This window comes from Drosophila innubila, assembly GCF_004354385.1.
Source record: "Drosophila innubila isolate TH190305 chromosome 2R unlocalized genomic scaffold, UK_Dinn_1.0 1_C_2R, whole genome shotgun sequence".
Classification (NCBI taxonomy): Eukaryota; Metazoa; Arthropoda; class Insecta; order Diptera; family Drosophilidae; genus Drosophila; species Drosophila innubila.
The window spans coordinates 5,832,590-5,852,516 of record NW_022995374.1 but is presented as its reverse complement, the minus strand read 5'-3'; the positions used below and the strand labels follow the sequence as shown (position 1 = coordinate 5,852,516).

General features: G+C 35.3%; 1 protein-coding gene across 6 annotated transcripts in view; it reads right to left on the bottom strand.

Moving 5' to 3' along the window:
* LOC117785441 (protein Shroom) overlaps positions 1–19,927 on the bottom strand; it is a 60,644-nt gene that overhangs the window by 7,099 nt on the left and 33,618 nt on the right. Inside the window, exon 1 of one of the 6 annotated variants that reach the window (XM_034623447.1) lies at positions 17,424–18,048. The exons of 4 other annotated variants lie outside the window; for them this stretch is intronic. In XM_034623447.1, coding sequence (XP_034479338.1) covers positions 17,424–17,455 — 32 coding nt within the window. In that variant the 5' untranslated portion in view covers positions 17,456–18,048. Of the gene's footprint in view, positions 1–7,004; positions 7,155–17,423; positions 18,049–19,927 lie in introns of those variants that run through there. One more of the 6 variants, XM_034623448.1, reaches the window with a different exon arrangement.

Sequence of the window (19,927 nt, the reverse complement as noted above, 5' to 3'; positions counted from 1 at the left end):
AAGAAAAGTAAGGAAAAGAAAAGAAAAGTTCTTTCTTCATATTGAAAGTGGAGATTGCAGCATCTGTGGACGCTTGAGTAGCCGCTGAAGATTCGCTACTGTCTAGCGCACAGTGGGGCCAAAGTAATTGAATATGTCAAAAATTTCAGTAAGAATTGTATTAATAATGGAAGTACCAGTGATTAAAATAATGATTATTTTAACAATAAAAATAATAATAATAATAATAGTCATAATGCTAATGCTTATGCTTCAGTTAATGCTAAACTTAATAATTAATACTAATCTTCAATAAATACAATTCAAGCAAGCATTACAATAGTAATAATATTGGAAATGCCAATGATAAAAGTAATGATCATTTGAACAATAATGATAATAATAATGATAGTCATAATTCTAATGCCAATTCTAATGCTAATGCTAATTCTAAAGTTAATACTAATCTTAATGATATTGCTGGTAAAACTTAGGTAATAAATGCATTAATTACAATTAAAGCAAGCATTACAAAGGAATTAATAATATAAATGTCAATGATTAAAATAATGATAGTTTTAATAGTAAAGATAATAATAATGATAGTGATAATTTGAATGCCAATGCTAATGCTAATCCTAATGATAGCCAATACTAATGCTCTTACTGACATACTTATGATACTTCTACTAATGATAATGCTATTATTTACGCTAAAAATAATCAAAATATAAATGCCCTTGCTAATGATAATAATAATTCATAGAATAACATTTAAATTCCTTCTAAAATATATAAAAAAGTTTATTAGATTTTAATTTTTGACTTAAAGTCAACTCTAAGACCACTGTGCACCGTGAGGCAGCCTCTTTGGGACTTAATAAAATTATTTGCCTGACTTTTCGTGGGCTGTTTTCATTTCTAATGCGGTTGCTGCTGTTGTTAGAGATGTTGTTGTTGCTGTTGTTGTTATTGTAGATGTTGCTGCTGTCTTTCAGCCATAATTATGATCCATTAATTCTGGAGGCAGGCGGCGCCTTGTGCAATATTTTTAATGTAAAATCGATTTAATGGCGCTTTTCGCTTGAGGGCTCAATCCCAAAATAGACAACTTGAGAAATGCAGCCTCTTGAAAACTCTTGAAACTGTGTTGAAAGTGTCGAAAGTGGTTGGATCTGCTGCAATAAGACTGTGATTGGTTGCTGCTGGAACTTACAACTGGGTAATTAACTTGTGAGCTAAACGGCCAAGTCATAATAATTATATGGCAGACAACAAGATGGCTAAAGACAAGCAGCTGGGCCAGAACAAAAGATGCAACCGCTGAGCACTCGACTGTGGCCGCGACAAGCTCGTAAAATGTTAGATGCACAACCCCCCCCCTCCCCTTGATCGCCATCTTTACCCCACTTTATGCTGGAGACCGCCCATTGTTCACCCTTCCGTGCTGTCAAAGCGAATGCGGGCCTTTTGTTTTGGGCCAAGTTGTTACTGTTACTGCTGGTTGTACTTGTATGTAGTTGATGATGATCATGTGAAGTGAATGATCATGTTTTGTGTCTGTGTGTTTGTTGTGCCTTGTTGCTAATATCCGTGACACATCTGCCAATGACATTTTCACTCTTTTGCGCTTCGCATACAAGCTGAAATTATAAAACAACAGCAAATTTGCCCCTCGGGCGCATGCGCAACACGTCCGACATGGATCAGTCGCACTAACCGGAGTCGGACACGGCAACAGACAGATTGGATGGACGGACAGACGGACAGATGGATAGACTGTAGCCACATTGCCAGCGGGCAGCACTTTGAGCCATTTGCGTTTTAGACATTACACAAAAGCCACTGGCGAATGCCAAAGTGTTGCCGCTCTTTGCCGTTGAGGAGGAACTGCCCTGAATACGGATTTCGCATTGGTTTTTTTTTTTTGCACTCTGCTTTTGTTTTTATTTATATGTTTTTTTTTTTAGCTGCTAATTTGTGCGCTTAGCTTTTATTTTTATTTTGCAAAATGCGTCGAATGCATGGCAACTTGCAGCTGAGAGGGGACTATACAGGGCGAAAGAGGTGTGAGCAGTGCAAAAGATTTAGTAGTGAGCAAAACAAAACATTTTGACTTGTTCGTCATGTCACAAAGTTAAGATCCGGCCATGTTTGCAGTTTAGATAAAAAACAGCTAAATTGCATATGCGATTTGTTAGTCAGAAAACTTTAATAGAGCTCGTTTAAGGTTAAAGATTATTATTCTTAGTTTTGATATTTTAAATGTTTATACTTTTCGACTCATTTATTCAATATCTAACTATTAAAAATTTAACTATTATAATTTTAATATATAATAGAAATTTTTTTTACTTAAAATACATATAAATTAATGGTTAATTTGATAATAACTCTGGAGTAGAATTAAACTGGTCTGTAAAAAAAACGGGCCTTAAAAGTATAAAGTTATTTTTCCTATTTAAAGAAATTGTATTCAAGTAGAATTAAAATTAGAATTGTTAGAATTCCTATCAGTGTAACTAAAAGAGTTAACGTTATATATATTTAAATGTATTCAGACTCTTTACTTTTTTTCGGTTTGTTAATTTTAAGATCAATTTTTGTACATCTTCCATCTATTTCTTCACTTCTTACTGCTAATCTGAAGAAATATAAATTTTATTTGAATATTTCAACAATTTTGTTATTGCCAATTTGAAGAAATACTTTAATTTTCACATCTGTAACTAAAAGCAACTTTTTGTACTCTAATGTGCTATTAACTATTTAAATATATATCTTCAAACTTTTTAACTCTTGCTCTTGTTAATTTTAACAAATATTTGAATATTTCTTATTTCTTTCCACACATTTTATTGATAATAGTAATTTGTTGTACATTGATGTGCAATTAAATTGTCGAAAGTCGCAGCTTAAACAATGCTCAATTCAAATTTAAACTCCTCATCAGCTTTAGAAGCTGTCAATTGCAAATACTGGATGCAATTTCTATATATAATCGTAAAGTTAATATGATATCATGTTGAACGATAATGGAAGAGCCAGAGAACTGCAGTTCTCTGTGTAAAACAATGATATGTAAAATGTGTTGTGAGCTCATCAGTGAAACATGTCAGAGTCAGGCACTAAAATAAGTTAAATGTACAGAAAAACAAAAAAAAATAAATATATATATATATAAAAAGTCAGGCAACAACAACAAATGAGCCTCATCAACATCATGGACATTTTGATATTTCAACACTCGTCGACGCATGATCGACGATGGTCGTGTCAACTTCACAGATACACAGCTGCAGATACAGCTATAGCTACAGATACAGATACACTTACAGATACAGATACATATGGAGTACTAAATGCGGGGTACAAGTACATTCCTATGGAATGAAAGTGAGAGATTGATGGATGGTCCGGCAAGTTGATGTATATATTCAAATACAGATACAAATACAAATACATATGTGCCAGTTAATTGCTCTGCTCAGCTAGTTGTTGTTGTTGTCTCCAGTTTGACCTTTAGCATATTAATGATTTAGAGCAACAACAATCGCTTGCATTGTTTTCTGTCGCGCCCAGAACAAAAATTGAAACAAAGCCAAAAACATTTCGACTTAACAATAGTTAAAGCCAGAGTTATTGATGTAGTTCATGCTTAAATCAATCAAGGTTAATGCCACAGCTACCATTAACTCTGATCCAATCTGTTTCGATCGAGAAGTAACCAAGCTGTAATTAATGAATGCCAATAACGATCGCATTTCGATATTGGACAACAAATTTGCATCTGTTTGCGATTATTTATGCAAATCTTTTGTTCACAGAGTGTGAAGCGAATATTATAATCGGCTAGAACTACAAAGAATTCTCACGCTTAGACACTGGCCAAGACCAAGAGACTAATAGACCAAGATCAGGTTCCATTCAAAGTCAGCGTCATCGATAGCAAATGGCAATCGATTGAACGATTGATCGATTTCTGATGTATTCAGGTTCGTTCTCAACGTCAGATTCAGGCATTGCCCTCTAGTTATTGTTGTTTTTATTGTGTCAACAACTGAGTGTGTGTGTGTGTGTGTGAGTGTGTGTGTGTGTGTGAGTGTGTGTAGTTTACTTGGTGACTGGGGCTGCACTCCAGTTGTTTTCTATGTCACGCGCTTCACAGCCGAAAAGCAAACAAAATCTTGTTGGTTCTATGAGTTGCCGGTGGAATGAATACTACTCACTCCACACTCACACTCCACACTCACACTCACACTCACACTCCACACTCGCACGTTCTATGAATGTAACCACTCACATAACTGGACAGCTGACGTCACAAGGCCAAACACTTAAGAACAGCAAAAGACTGTGCAAAAATAAACAATGGATTCAACCAAGAATAATATTTTGAATGAATGAATTGGGCTCTCATTTGCTATCATAGAAGGTAATCAAAACTAAGCAAAGAACTTGAACGAAATCTACAATTTATATAGCCAACATATGCATATACTATAAACCATGTCATACTGAAGATCTTCAAGTTAAGATTGATTTCCTAAAACTATTTCAAACATATTTCCCTATAAATTCAAGCAGTCCAACATGTTTCAGCGGAAAAGCTGAACATTAGATGGTATAATGATTCTAAAAGGATTATAATGAGCAGCTTTTCTGGGAAATTTAAAATACTATTCAACTGCATAAAGTATCTTTTACATATATGTGCATTTTCTTGTGGAATTCGCTGTGCTATTTACTTTTATAATGAATATTTCAAGTAGTTAGATATAACTATTTATAATTAAACTTCAACATATTTGAAGATGAACAATAAATTAAGATTTATTTTTTTCTATCTGTGTCAAGAGTTACTTTTAAAATTAATTAATTAAAATTAAGATGAAACTTTGCTTACTATAAAGATATTTTAAAACAGTTTTGAAATAGTTAAAGAAAGATTCTAGAACTCATAAAATGTGTCTGTTTTGAAGAACAAGCTGTGAAAATTAAATTGGTTTGAGATACATACAGTTATTGGTGTAATTGTTGGCCCAAAATAAAAAGTTCTTACATTTAATTTGCAAAGAAAATAAATTTTCTTAGTTTTTTATTTTTTTTCTGATTTTATATAGTTATAGTTTAATATGTTTATGGTGCTTTAAACAAGTCATCAAAATCTATAATAATATCAATTGGAATAAAATACACGAATATGTGTATTTTTATCTTTGTAAAAACAATTTAAAATTGTGGAGACTGAAATTTGGATTTGTGTATTTAATGAACAGCTATACAAAGACCACTCCCTAAAGATTAATGGATTCAATCTACCAAATAGTTCTGTTAGAGTATTAAAATAGTTAAATATAGAATTTGGCTGCCTTATTCTGTTTGTTTGTTTTTTCGTCGCAATTTGCTGACCAATAAGGCGAAGGTTTGTGGAGCGGAACAGACCAGACGAAAATCTCAGCAATAAGCAACAATTCCCAGTAACTACGAGTACTCAAGAGAGAGAGAGAGGACAGCTGGGAGAGAGAGAGAGAGAGAGAGAGAGAGAGAGAGAGAAGGAGACCTTTGCGAGAAGACCAAGCCCACACCCACGCCGAGAGCTTTGTTTACAAAACCTTGGACATGGACGTGTGGCGAGTGCTCCAACAAACCGATCGTTGGCCCCAAAGAGTTGGATTTCAAGCTGGATGATGAGTGCCACTCCTAGCTTTGTGGATAATACAACAGCAACAACAAACGAAAACAACGACAACATTGATAGCAAAAATAAAGCTGAAATACATCCGCGTATTGTTTTTGAGCAGACAGTTGCAAGTTGCAAGTTGCCAGTTGCCAGTTGCTGCCACAAAACGTTAGGCGGCTGGATAATTAACGGTTTATTGATAAAACGATACAAAAAGTAATGACGATCACAGGCCGATTATCGCCATCGCCAGCGACTATCGACTATCGACCATCATCATGCTCAGGCCCCGTTGGTCATTTGGTGGGCGTATTTCCAGCAACAGCAACAACTACAACAGCAACAACAGCAACAACAACAACAACAACAAGAAAATGCCATAAACATAATTCTCTGGCGATGCGGCCGTTTGTTCAGCCAAAGCGTGAAATTGTTTTTGCCTCCACGCGGCAGCAGCCATGACATTCGAGCCTGCCTCCCCCCTACCCCCTCTACCCCTCCGCCCGCGGCACAGCCTCCTCCCCTTTGATGGCCCTAAATAGTTGTTGCCGAGTCGCTGAGTCAAAGCAATTTTTATGTGTACAACGAACTCTGCGCGACGGCATTTTAATAATAAAAATAATAATAATAATAATAATAAAAGTGCAACAACAACTACAACAACAACAGCTACAACATACACTTGTTGCAATGCGGCGAGGATGGGTATGCTGGTGGCAGGACAGGAAGTGTTGTTGCCATTGTCGTCGCCTTCCCAAAAATTGACTGCACATTTGGCATTCATGTGCCTTGAAGTTGCTCGCGTGCAGCAACAGCAACAACAACAGTTGCAGCTGCAGCAACAACTCTGAATGCCAAGACCAAAAGTCTGGCAAATGTATAAAAAATAAATAAACGCAATTAAGTACGCGTAACAACAACAACAAAGACAACACAAACAACAAATCAAAAACGAGATCAAGATTTGGCTTTGATTGCATTTTCAAGGTTGTTGTTGTTGTTGTTGCTGTTGTTGCATTGCCCAAATTGGCGCGCTGCAATTAAAAAGAGCTGCGTATATGGCTTGATTTGTATATATATATATTTTTATCGTACTTTTATGTATTGGCTAGGAAACGTAGCGTAGCCAGCAATTGTATCTTGTCTCCGCCTCAGTGTATCTTTTGTTTTCCCATGTGCCCCAAATTGCGCACAACAGTTACTGACGTCATTATTTTTATTATTTGTCGCTATTTAAAGTTTTTGCATAATACGAGTACAAGTATATATACATTATATACCACAAACAGCTGGCGTCTAGACTTTTGCCATTTGCCATTTGCACGCTTCACTTACGAATTACCTAAAGCCCAAGTTTTGACACCAATGCGACATTTTCCCGAGTTTAAAGTTCAACCAGTTTCAGAACTAAACAAATTACTATAAATACCCGTTTTTTATATGCGCGTTAAAACGTTTCAAAAATAAATTAAACACAAATTGCCGAAAATAACCGTTGCTTTTCATTGAACAAAACGAACTGAGACTGAATTCAAAATTTAGATACTCATTCACATATTGTTGCCCCGGCACGATCCAAAAGATACTCAACTAAACGACGCAATTTTCAGCATTTTCGATGCTCATTATAATGAAAATGTGCGCAAAATATTTAACATACACATATGACAAATGGGAAATTAAATTTAAATTTATAACGAACTGGGAATGCCCTTGCACAGATATTTCGCATGTCAAATGATCTAAGAGCAATTATAATGGGAGTTAGTTTAGAATAAATAAATGTGGGAAAAATATTTAATAAAAAAAAAAGTAAAACAATGACAAGAAAATTAATCACTATTGCTATTAAAGCTATTGTTTTATCACATGATATGTATACATAAATAATGGTAATTAAATAATAATTAATTTTTAGCTATCAGATAGAATTCCTGAATATTTTATTCAAATGAAATTTATAATTATAATCAAATATATAAATCTTATTTAATGAATTATGTTCATATTTTTAACAATTTATTTAATTTTTTGTATTATTATATTTATTTGCACATTTACTTTAACCTTCACTTTAAGCTAGTCATAAAAGAATCTACTAAAAATGTAAATGTTGATTATTATTCTGAAAATATTTTCTAGATTTCTCAATTTAGCGCCAAAAAAAATTATTTTATTGTTATTACTATGCAATTTGGCCAAGTGTATGTGCTTAAAAAATTTGCTGCATCACTAGAAAAACATGAATAAATGCTGCAATGTCGTTAACTAAATGAAACTATTAAATATTTAGGTTTATGCAGTTAAAAAATCTAAATGCAAATTACACACAAAAAATACGAGGTTAATTGAAATTGCGATAAGCGTTATCAATATTCAATTGCATGGCTAATGAGTCTGTGAACTGAATGAGTTGTTAGGTAGCATGCCGCATGTGGCACATACAGAAAACTAGCTTAGTGTTTGAAATGACTATAAATAAATGGCACAATTCGAATAAATGCACAATTTATAAAAGCGACAAAGTTGACGTTGATGATCATAATGCAGCTAATGATGAGTATGATGATGATGTAGAGAAAGAGGAAGAGCTGCAGATGAAGATCTCAAATGATGAGAGCCAAAAAAAAAAAAAAACTGGCGCCGTTCCATTTAGACAAGAAAATTTCGGGACTGCTGATTAGCCAACAAATTAGACTCATGCCTGACATATTGGCCTTTTTATAAATGTTGTTGTTGTTGCTGTTGTTAGTGTTGCTGTTGCTGGGTGTTTTGTCTGATTTATGCAGTGCGAGTGACCCAAAAAAATGTAAATATATAAATTGTACAGCAACAAAAAAACTAAAGCACAAGTTAGCATCGCATTGCAGGAATGTTGTTGACGTTGTTGTTGTTGCTGTTGTTGCCGCTTTTCATTTTATTTATGGCCAGCGCTTTGTTGTAAACTGTGGAATTTTTTAACTTGGCTTTGCATTTCATTTCGGCGGCAATTGCAAATTGGCCGCCCCATCAGAAAATCAGAAAATCAAAAAAAAAATAAATAAAAAGAAATACTAGCAAATTGCAAATTGAAGTTTGGGCCTGCTTGCATTCTGATTGAAAATTGTTTTCCCTAAAGAACGTGATGCAAAACGAACCCAAGGCACAGCAGCAACAGCAGCAGCAGCAACAGCAGAAGCTGTTGCAGGATGCATTGCATGCTGCATGTTGCATATTTGTGGTCAGCCTGTGAGTCTGGGGACCTTTGTGGCAGTGGCATTTTCTTTGTTGTTTGCCAGCTAATTCGTCATGCAATCGAGAACAGCAGCAGCAGCAGCAGCAGCAACATCAACATCAACAACAGCAAATAAAAAGCAATATTCGCCGCTTAGTTGGCGCTTTTTACTTTGTTGTATTATGCAGTCAGGCGGACAGAGAGACTGAAAGACAGTCAGCCTGGTTGGTTGCTTGGTTGGCTATATATATATATGTAATGACTGTGACTCTGACTTCGTTTGTGGCTCCAGACTGTCGGCCTTGAGCTGTCGTCGTTGGCCACGTACGAAAGCAAAATGTGCAACGAGAGTCGGACGCGAACTTGGACGCATAATAATGATCGCCAAACTGCTGCCAAAGTGTTCACATTGATTGCATTTCATTTGCATTGTGAGAATCAATCATGAATCTGAGACTCTCTCAGTCTGAGTCTACAGTCTACAGTCTCTAGTCTACAGTCTCTAGTCTCTAGTCTAGCCAACGAGTCATTTATTAGTTATTAACGTGCCATAAGCTTCATGTGATCATACACATTTGTTTTTGTGTACTTACAACATGCAATTGCAATTGGCAATTGCAATTGGCAATAACAATCATAATGATTGAGCACAAGGCAGACGACGCGATGACTTGTTGACAATGGTTTGACTCTGGCACGTCATAGATACATTCATAGTGCCATAGATACATAGTTAGAGATACAGCTACTCGCACTGGCTTTGCATTTCAATTGTGGCCCAATGCTTTCGTTTTCATTTCAACTGCTAATCGAATGCTCCAACAAATGGCGCTGATTAGCCAAGCTAACAACAACAAAAGAGCGAAGAAATAGGGAAAATGCAAAGAAATGTGGAGAGAGGAGGAGAAGGGCAGCTAAGACAACCTTAACTCGTTAGCTGACTCTTTGTTGCAGCTGCTTTCATTTTCAAGGCAGCGTGTGTATCTGCAACTGCAGCTAACATGTGTCTATCTATATCTATCTCAAAATGTATCTTTAGCCTGCGTAGGGACATTACATTGCCCAATTGTCGCTATGAAAGTGAAAGCATTTAATATGCATAATGCACAATTTGATTTGAAATTCTTCTATTTCTTTTACGCGTACATATTTCCCCTCTTATTTCTTGCATTTAGTTTTACATGCACGCGGACTGGCAATGAGATACATTTGTATTTTTATTTTGATTTTGATTTTGATTTTTGTCGCCGTCTCAAAGTCAACTCACATTTGATATGACTTTCAAAATAGTCACACAATTGTCACAAAATCAAATCAAATCAAATTAAATTGAAAATCACATCGTATCGAAATATATATTTACAATTTGACACTCTCCCAAAAATGATTCCCAGGCTCGAAATTGACTCCAAATGGAAGTGATCGCATTTTTATTATTATTTGATTTTTTTTTTTTGATTTTTTTTGTTTTGGTGTCAATTTGAGTTCCATACTCGTAATAAAATTAAATTGCTTTTTAACTTTTATGACTCGTGTGTATTTCTGTGTGTGTGTGTGTGTTGCTTTTGTAATGATTATGTTCATTAAGTGCCACAGAACTTGCGTCTTGTGGGTGTCACTAATTGAATTTCCACTCAGCTGAGCTCTTCTAACGGCACTTTATGGAGCTCTCAACTGTTGACGGGTTCTCAGTCTCAGTGGCGGACTCGGACATGGACTCAGTCTCGAAACTCTCACGTAGAACACATAAAATGTTTCATTTCAATATTGAAATACATTGCGCAACTTACACACAAATTTCGGTAGCTTCAGCTTCAGTTCCCGATCCCATTTCAATTTATGCAAAACTTCTGTCCTGTGCCCCCTCTGCTATATGTACTATATATATATTGTTCTTGTTCTCCCAAGAATAATTGCAGGCACGTAATGCTCGTCAAGCAAAAAAAAAAAAAAATAAATAAAATAAAAAAAAAGACCAAGTTCATTGACAGTGTCTCACTGAAATCTTGTCTTGCCACGCCCGATCGACGATTGCGGTTATCGACTTGGTCATTAGGCGAAGACAACGGACATTCGCAGATACGACAGTATCGTGACCAAAACAAAGGTGCGCAATACTCGCAAACCAAAAACAAATGACGAATTCCAAAGTACACAGCGTATTGCATGACCAAAATTTATTTGCGCTTGTAATTGCACCGAAAAAAAAACCCATGCCACAAATCAAATAAGCCCTCTAACCCAGACGTAACGGTAACAAAAAAAATAAAACATCAAATTTGCATAAGATTCGTCAGAGGTCTGAACTTTGTTTTATAAGAACTCTTAAATCACAATGGATTAAGCTGAAATTGTCAGTATTTGTAGATAACGATTTAACACTAACGTATACAAAGTTTGAAACTGATAACAATCGAAACTTGCAGTAATACAAGCCATAAAATAACCCATAAGCCTAGATAGAAGTAATTGAAACTTTAATTGGCATAATAAGAACCATAAAAAGACAGTTGATTTTTTTGTAACTTTCTGTATAAATAATTAATGTTTTAATAGGTAATCTGTTGTTTTATGGCCAATACTTGACAGTGAAAGAGCCACAACCAAGCTATAGATTTAGCTGAAACTTACAGTGCAGTTAGATAATGATCGAATATAAGAATAGTCATAAAGATACAAACTGATAATCTATACTATCAATAATTATAGATTTTATTGTAATAAAACCTTAACAACTGCCTAGCTACATTAAATTTGGTTTATAGTTAGTTAATGATCTAATATTGCAGCATACAAAATTTCAAAGACTAAGCTGAACGCTTTTAATTCAATTTAAATTTGTTAGCTACCTTAAGTAATTCACTTTAGATAAATCTATAAATTAAATCACTTTTTTGCTAAACTACCAAGGCAAGTCCAACTACTTAAAGTTTAAATCATTCAATTTATTTTGCAAACTAGCCAAGACGACAAACAACCTTCCAACACTTAAAGTGTTGCAATGCTAATATTAATTACATATTTATATATTACATATACATAGTCAGAGCCAAGTGCTCTGATTTTAATTTGGGTTTTTGGTGGGTTCGGTTTTTTTTTTTTTTTTTTTTTTTGCGCATGTTTTTTGATTTTTATCAGCTGGGTGGGCTGCTCGCTGTCCGAGGGTTTTCATTTGGGACTTGGTCATGACGCGCGTGACCCACTAAAAAAGAGCATTATTTTTTATATTATTGTGGTTGTTGTTATTATTTTTGTGTCAAAGCAATTTTCGTGCTTGGCACAAGACAAGACCCAAAGTCCCGGCCCAATGTTGAAGATGAAGCCAACGATTGACGATCGCCAATGGATCGATTCATATGTCGTTTCCAGTAGCGAACAGTTAACCCGAACAGGAAGCCAACATATTTACCTTTTGGCCACTTTTCAGCTCATAATAATTATTAATATACTTATACTTATGTATGTATCTGCTTTGCTGCTGAGATACTTTTGCGTATGTATGTTTTTTTTTTTGGGCCCACAGCGTTTTTTATTGACGTTTGCTCGTGCGAGAAATTTTCGTGTTATAAAGTTAATTTGTGAAATTTTCTGTTGGATTTCTTAATGATTTTGCGTGGCTCGGCTTTTTGGCCACGACTCAGACAGTGTCTTATAGTCTGCTCGGCTCGAAAGGAAGTTGCGCACCATTGCCGGAGGTTACTGGAGCGTTTAGCATTGTTTCTTCATTAATTTTGCAGCTAATTGAAAACCCCCAGTCCCCCCCCTGCTCCAAAGAGGTTCTCATTTCGAACGTGACCTTGTCACTGTGTGCTGTATAGAGTCAAACCTTTAGACTTGACCGAAAGATACAAATGTATCTTTTGCTGTCGCAAGCGTTTACTCTGCAAATGTTCTCGACTATTCTCACCTCCGCAGTTCCACACCTGTTACTGCTGCTTCTTCAGCTGCCCTTTTGTTTCCTCATTCTATCTTGTTCCTCTGTTTCTGTCACCGCGTTGTTGTTGCTACATTTGTTTAACTTTTGCGGTACTTTGTCTGCCCGCTCGACTTGAACTTGCCGCTGTTGCTAATGTTATTGTTGCTCTTGCTGTTCTTGGAGCTGCAGGTGCTGGAGGCCATGACTTAGGCCCGCAACTTTATCTACACTATTTCTGTAGAATGTAAACCGTTGCTGTAATTACAATCTGCAGCCATGAGGCCCTTAGAGCATTATCTATCTAAAGTGCACATAAGCTATGGGCAAGTCTATGCTACACAGCATAAGATACACATTTGTATCTTAGGCATAAATAGTATGCTAACATTTCAATGAAACTGGACTTGAAATAATATTTAATTAGCTCTCTGTGTTGGTATTTACTTTGCATTTAGATTTACAGCCGAGATACTTTATATTACTTCTAAAGGAATCTTTAAATAAAGGTGACTTTTTATCGCCGTTGCTAAAGGTTTATTATTAATTTAGAAATTAGAAACTTAGAGCCATAAAAAACGGCGAAAAGTGCGAAATATTCTTATATATATTACCATATTAAGATGTTGAAAATGTGTATATGTAAATTGCGAGTTCAATTGTATCAAAAGCTTTGAAAATTTGGTTAATAGATATTTTTAAAGAAAATTTTTTTGAATTTGAAATTTTTAACGAAATTCTTCTGTTAAAATGTTCAGATACTTTAAAAGCTTAAAGCTAAGATAAATGGCGAGTTTTAAAATGTATAGACCTTTTTCTCTTGTTGAAATCGTAAAGAAATGTTTTTAATTTTAAAATTTTAGTGAAAATTCGCCTGTTTTTATAGTGTATAGAAAATTCGCATGGCTTTTGCAACATTCAGTAACGCTTTTGTTTTGTCGCTGCACTCATTTAACTTCATTTGGCTTTTTTGTTTCAGAATATGCATGAATAATGTGATCGCGTATTCCCCGGGCTATTGTACAGATACAAATACCGACAGTGAGTGCGAGACTTGATGGTTCGCTGACTGCCTGCCTGTCTTTCTGTCCATCTGTCTGTCTGTCTGTCTGTCTGTTCTCAGTGCGCCGTTCACTTTCAGATACGTTGGGAAAGTAACTACGTAAATATGGAACAAAAAAACAAATTACAATTAGAATGCAATGATATATAGAGTAGGAACAACTGTGTAAATTATGTGGGCTGCCTTTGTTCCAATGCTCGCTCGGGTTCACCTGTGTGTGTGTTGGTGTGTGTGTGTGTGTGAGAGTGGTATTTAAAGGGGGTTCTACATTCTACGGCTCCACTGAGTGACAACGATAATGTACAGCTTTTGGGATACATTTGCATATCATATGCCCGTTGAGTACAATGACATTTTGGTTGTACGGATAATCCAGAACTTAACACGTACAGCCACAAAAGAAGGCAGGGGGTGTGGCAAGTAGTAGAGACTCATTAGAGGCACATTTTCAGGCAACATGCTGGGCAGTTTCACGTTTTATTTCTGTTGGTTTTATGACGCTCTTGTCTTATTATCATAATACAGAACTGGCACAGCAACATTAACAACAACAACAAAAACAACAACCTATTGCCCTATTGATTGATTGATTAATTGAAACAAAGCTCAAGCTCGATCCAGACAATCCAACAACAACAAAAAGCAGCGATCGCTAAGCGGCATGTTTAACACATTTTCGATCGGTCTAATGAACTCTGTTATTTAACAGCTTCAAGCGAACTACACAGCGAGAAATAACAGAGAATAAATCGGAGAGACAATAAATAATTTCTTTTAAATATTAATATATATTTTATTAATTAGTTTACATCTCACTTATATTAAATAATTCCATTTTTTTCCAGTGTAGCAGCTGAATTTAGTTTTTAATTATATCTACTTCTTTTATTTACTTATTCTTTTTTTGTTGTCAATTTTCGCAAATGTCAAAAATGCTTTTTGTTGAATTTTACTTGAATTAATATATAAAACGATTACGCGTACATATTTAAATGAAGCGCTTCAATTGTCAATTTGCCAGGCGTTGATTAAAGAAATGGAATTTTTATACATTTTAATTAAGACTGAATAATTGCCGCGTGTCGCCGGATTGTTAAAATTGTATGTATTGTTGTTGACTCCTCAATTGAAATGCATGTTAATAAGTATTTGTTCAACTGTTGATATATTATTTATTTGGCATGCCACAAAAATAACCCAAAACGGCAAAAAAAAAAACCAGCTTAAACATTTCGGAAATTTGCCATATTTCAAAGAGATCTGTATACAACATCAAGAACAATCAATTTTATAGAGCAACAACAGCAAAAGGCGCTAATTGAAAAGTCTTGACATTTTCACATTTCGTAAGTCTGTGAAGCAGCGACAAAATGGGAAATATTTGTATATTGTATACCCTTGAAAAATGCAGGGAAAACTATAAAGTAGATAATTGACAGAATTTTACAAGCCTCTTTTGAAATAAAATAAATAAATTTAAGGCTCATACATTTATATCTGCTTGATTATAATGTATAAAATATATAAAAGTTATGGTAAAATAAATTGACAGGTAAAATGCAGGGTATCTGCTAGTCTCGCACTGTAAATTGTTGCATATCGAATCAATTGACCATGTAAAATGCTCTGGCACAATAAACGTTTATTGTTTGATTTGTTTAGTGGCCAAGAAAACAATAATAAACATTGGAGCCCTACAAAAATCAATTCCAAATTCTACAAACTATAGGTTCCGTTTGACGCTTGCCGAAGGTCACAGCAATTTCAATTCCAGAGACTCGTAAACCAAAATTCTATTGCCACAAAGTGATTTTTTACATGGCCCTCTCAACATATTGTAAACTCTGTGCTTCTACTTCTACTTCTTCTTTTTCTTTATTTTTTTTTTTTAGTTTATTGATTATTTGTTTATGCTGCGAATGAAAAATTTTGTGGTTCGTTAACATTTCACCATAAGCAGCGAATTCTTTCGTGGTTCGTTCATTTCTCATGTCATTTATGTCGAAATTCGTGCAAAGTCTTAATAAAAGGCGTAATAAACAATAACAAAAGCGACGGTTTTTGTAAACGCAAACAAATTAATTTACTTTGATGTCTTTTACCCTACTAAAAATGAGGGTGGCAGTGAAAGACCTGCATTAGCTGACGCTGTAGTTTATTTAGCTTAACGTTAATTGAGCTCTGAATATGAATACACTCAGAGAAACAGGCGCTAAAATTATAATATTAGCACTTTAATTTACTTGTATAATAACTTTGACATTTAAGTATGTTTTTAGCTAAATAAAAGTGTTTTAAATTTAATTTTAAAATGTTATTTTTTTTAAAAAAAGTAATATAAGTAAAATCATATATGTCTTCCTTTATTTGTACTATTTCTCTGGGTGCACCTTGTACTCAATTATTTATTTAACGAATATGCAAAAATTTCATTGAAATCGCAGCTAATTGAACGGTTTTAAGTGACTTTCCAAGTAGGAAGTCCAACTGTCGAACAATAAGTGTATTGTTTGCATATACAAACATAGCAATCAGCTTTTGTCAGGTTGCAAGCAACCACATGCAGGTTGAGCACTAAGGGTGACTGCCACGAGGGTGGAGTTTGAGGGTGCATGACGTTTCTATGACGTTGCTAAGGGTGACCGGCTGTTAGGGCTAGAACCGGTTTAAGCCAGTTGACGAACGCTAAACAAAGACGCCCATTGTATTGGCAAAAAAAAAAAGAAGAAATAAAAACAATCGATAAGATCTTTGAAAGGCTGATAAAAAGATAGAGCCTCAACACATATGAAAGTACAATTATATGGCAGATCTGTATGTACGAGTATTTCTGTCTGTCTGTCTGTCAGCAAAATCACTGGGAATTTATTCGGCGCGTGTCTGACAAAAAGGTTGCAAAATTTATGCTCTCAGGCATTTTGATTGTCAGGCAGGAAACGTGCGCTGCAAAAAAATACAAAAAAAAAAAGAAAAGGTTTCTTTTCTTTCTTAATTTCTTCTTTTCTTGCACCTGCCGCCTACAAGGGAAATTGGAGATATGTTAAGCAGCGTCAGTTTAACTGGCAAGTGGCATGCAACAAAAGCGGCTGCTGCTGTGGCTGCTACTAAATTAAAGATCAGGTCGTAAATGGCCCAAGCAACAGCTGTGAACAGTTATTAGCAACTGTGTGTGTGTGTGTGTGTGTGTAAAGTTAACCGGAGCCAACTGTTGTCATTAGCGAGTAACTCGCAAGGCATTGAGCATGCTAAATATGGTCACACTGAAGTTAGCCGACAGAAACACACACACACACACACACACACACACATACAAATACAAATACATTAATAAACTAGTGCAATTACCACTTAAATACAAGTATCTTGAGAAACTGTCGCTTATGCTTATTAGAGGCTTTTTTTTTTTTTATTCATTTTCACTGCGCCCAGTTTAATTAATTAATTAATTGACTTTAGTAGAATTTCCTGGTTAGCATGACTAACTCAACGCTAGACAGAGTGTCATATTAAATACTATATGTGCAATTATACTACATGATTTATTAACATATTAATGTTTCTTATCTTTTACCTTCTTATGCGAAATCTGCCGCCGAATACCATTTTCAGCTGATCCACGGTATCCAATATTGCGAAATCCAATTTGAGCTACAACAACAACAACAACTAAAACGTGTTGTCTTTTTACGTGTGTGTTGTTTTTTTTTGTGGCTTTGTTTTTTATTTTATTGTAATTCACTGTCGTTATTTGTGCAAATTAAATGCAATTTTTGTTGTGCGGTTTGTTTCTGTTGCTTTTGTTGGCATAACATTTGAACCTGACTGTCGAACTTCCTTGTTCAGCTGAACGACACTTTGAATTTATTTTTTTTTGGGGGTTGCACTTTTTTAACAAGCGTATGTGTGAGTGTGTGGGTGGTGGGCGGTGGGCGTGAATTATGCGTTTAGCAATTGCAATCGATTTACACGTATGCAAAAGAGGCGAAAGTTTAGCATGATTTGTTTGTTGCTTGTTGTTGTTTTATGACAAATTTGTTTGCATTGCGGTTCGATTTTAAAACTGCGACACTTGGTGGTGGAGGAGTTGGGGTATTTGATTTGCACACGCGTCGTCGCTGTCGTCGCTGTCAACGCTACAAAGCTGCGCGTACGTCTGCACGCGTCGGCGGTTTTCACTCGTTTGAAGTTGCGACCACAAATGGCTGAGTGACAGCCACAATGGCAGCAGCCGGCAAGCAGAAAGAGAAAGAGAGAGTGCGAGAGTGGCGCACACTGAGAACGTACGCTCTCGCACGCTCAATAGACAGGTGAGAGCAAGAGCGAGAGCGAGAGCGTGCGCAAGCGTAACAAGTCTGTGCACACACAGAGCGACGAAAAGTAAGAGTGTATTGGTGCTGAGCAGGAGCAGGAGTCGAAGCAGCAGCTTTGTTTTTGCTTCTTGTATTGCTTGCTCTCTCTCTCGGTCTCTCTTAGTTGACACAGGCGCTTGGCCTTTGAGTGATCTCAACTGAGCGATTGTATGAAAATAGAACAGCAGCTTAGTGTGTGTTTTGCACTGCGCAAAATTGGGAAGTAACAAAGATAAATTAAGTAACTTTTGAAATAGAAAAATTATTTTCAGATGTGCTTTACAAATCTCTAACAGCGCCAAAGCAATTGTTGGTGTTCCTAAACAAAAGCAAGCATTGCTTTCAAATGTAAAAAAAATTGTTGACAGATTTCACAAAATCAAATAATTATTGAATTCAACTAAATGAATTTTTAAATTGTATAAAAATGCATAAAATAAATTTTTTATAATTTTGTTAATTATATAAAATACTTCTCAACTTGAAACTGCAAGAAAGTCGATTTTATTGACTTCGAAAATATGTTCGAAAAAACTAAATCTCTGACATTTAAGAAACACCGACAGTTCGAATGGTTGTTTTCAAAAGCAATTCTCTTTAAAAACTCTAGAGATTTGTGGAACACAGCTGTTTATTCTCTTTTCAATACAAGCTATACATTTTCAAACATTTAAAAACATTTTTCCCATTATTAAATTTATGCACATATACATTTTTTTATTTATGAAAACATTGTATAAACTTTTTATTAAAAAGGGTATTAAAAACAAATACAAAGTCAATAAATGCGGAAGCAAAGTGATAATAATTGAATTTGTGATTCTGAAAAATTTCTTATCATGCTAAAGTTCGGTGACTGCACAGACCCAAATTAAGTCCATTGGTCAGTTACTCGAATTTCCAATTAATCTGTAGTCATTTATTGTTTAAAAAGATTGTAAACACTTAGTCACATTTAACGTATTAACGTTGTTGATGCTAAGCTATTTTTGTAGCATACTTTTAGACAGTAGCAATATTTTAACATGTCAGCCTAAAAGCATGCAACACTATTTTTAATTTTCGAATTTGCCTTTTAAGCTATAGCTTCAGTTATAAATATTTAATAGAACTATAGCATAATGAAAAAATAAAGCGGCTCGCTTAAAAAGAAACCTTTGTTTGAATAAGATAAACAAGCAGCAGCGGGTCAGAACAAAGTAATAACTTTAAATGTCTGTAGAATATCGTTAACAAAAAAAAATAACAATTGCGTGTTCCATGACAGTGAACACAAATCAGATGGAACACATGCTGAAATTAGAGAAAAAAACTTGGCGTTGACCATAAAATAAAATGCATTAAATGCAATCGCCTTTTGTGTGTGCGATTTCGCAATATTCTCAGCCAAAGTTCAATCGATCATTGCTGTCGATATTTAGCTGGCGATAGCGCCAAAAATTATGGCAAGCACTTTGTTAAATGTTGCGCACGACGATGACGATGACGATGACGACGGTGTCGGTTTTCATTGTTGTTACTTTTGGGGTCTCTAATCATGGCGACTGCATCGCGTCTGTCGCGTCTGTCGCGACTGTCTGTGCAAATTGAATTGTCTAGGCGCAATTGAAGTTATTTTGTCTGTGGCGCAGGCGCAACGCGGCGCATGAGTGATTTATTTCGCATACGCCGCGTGTGCGCAATCGAGTTGGCAGTTAATTTGAAAATAATACGCTAGTTGGGCCAG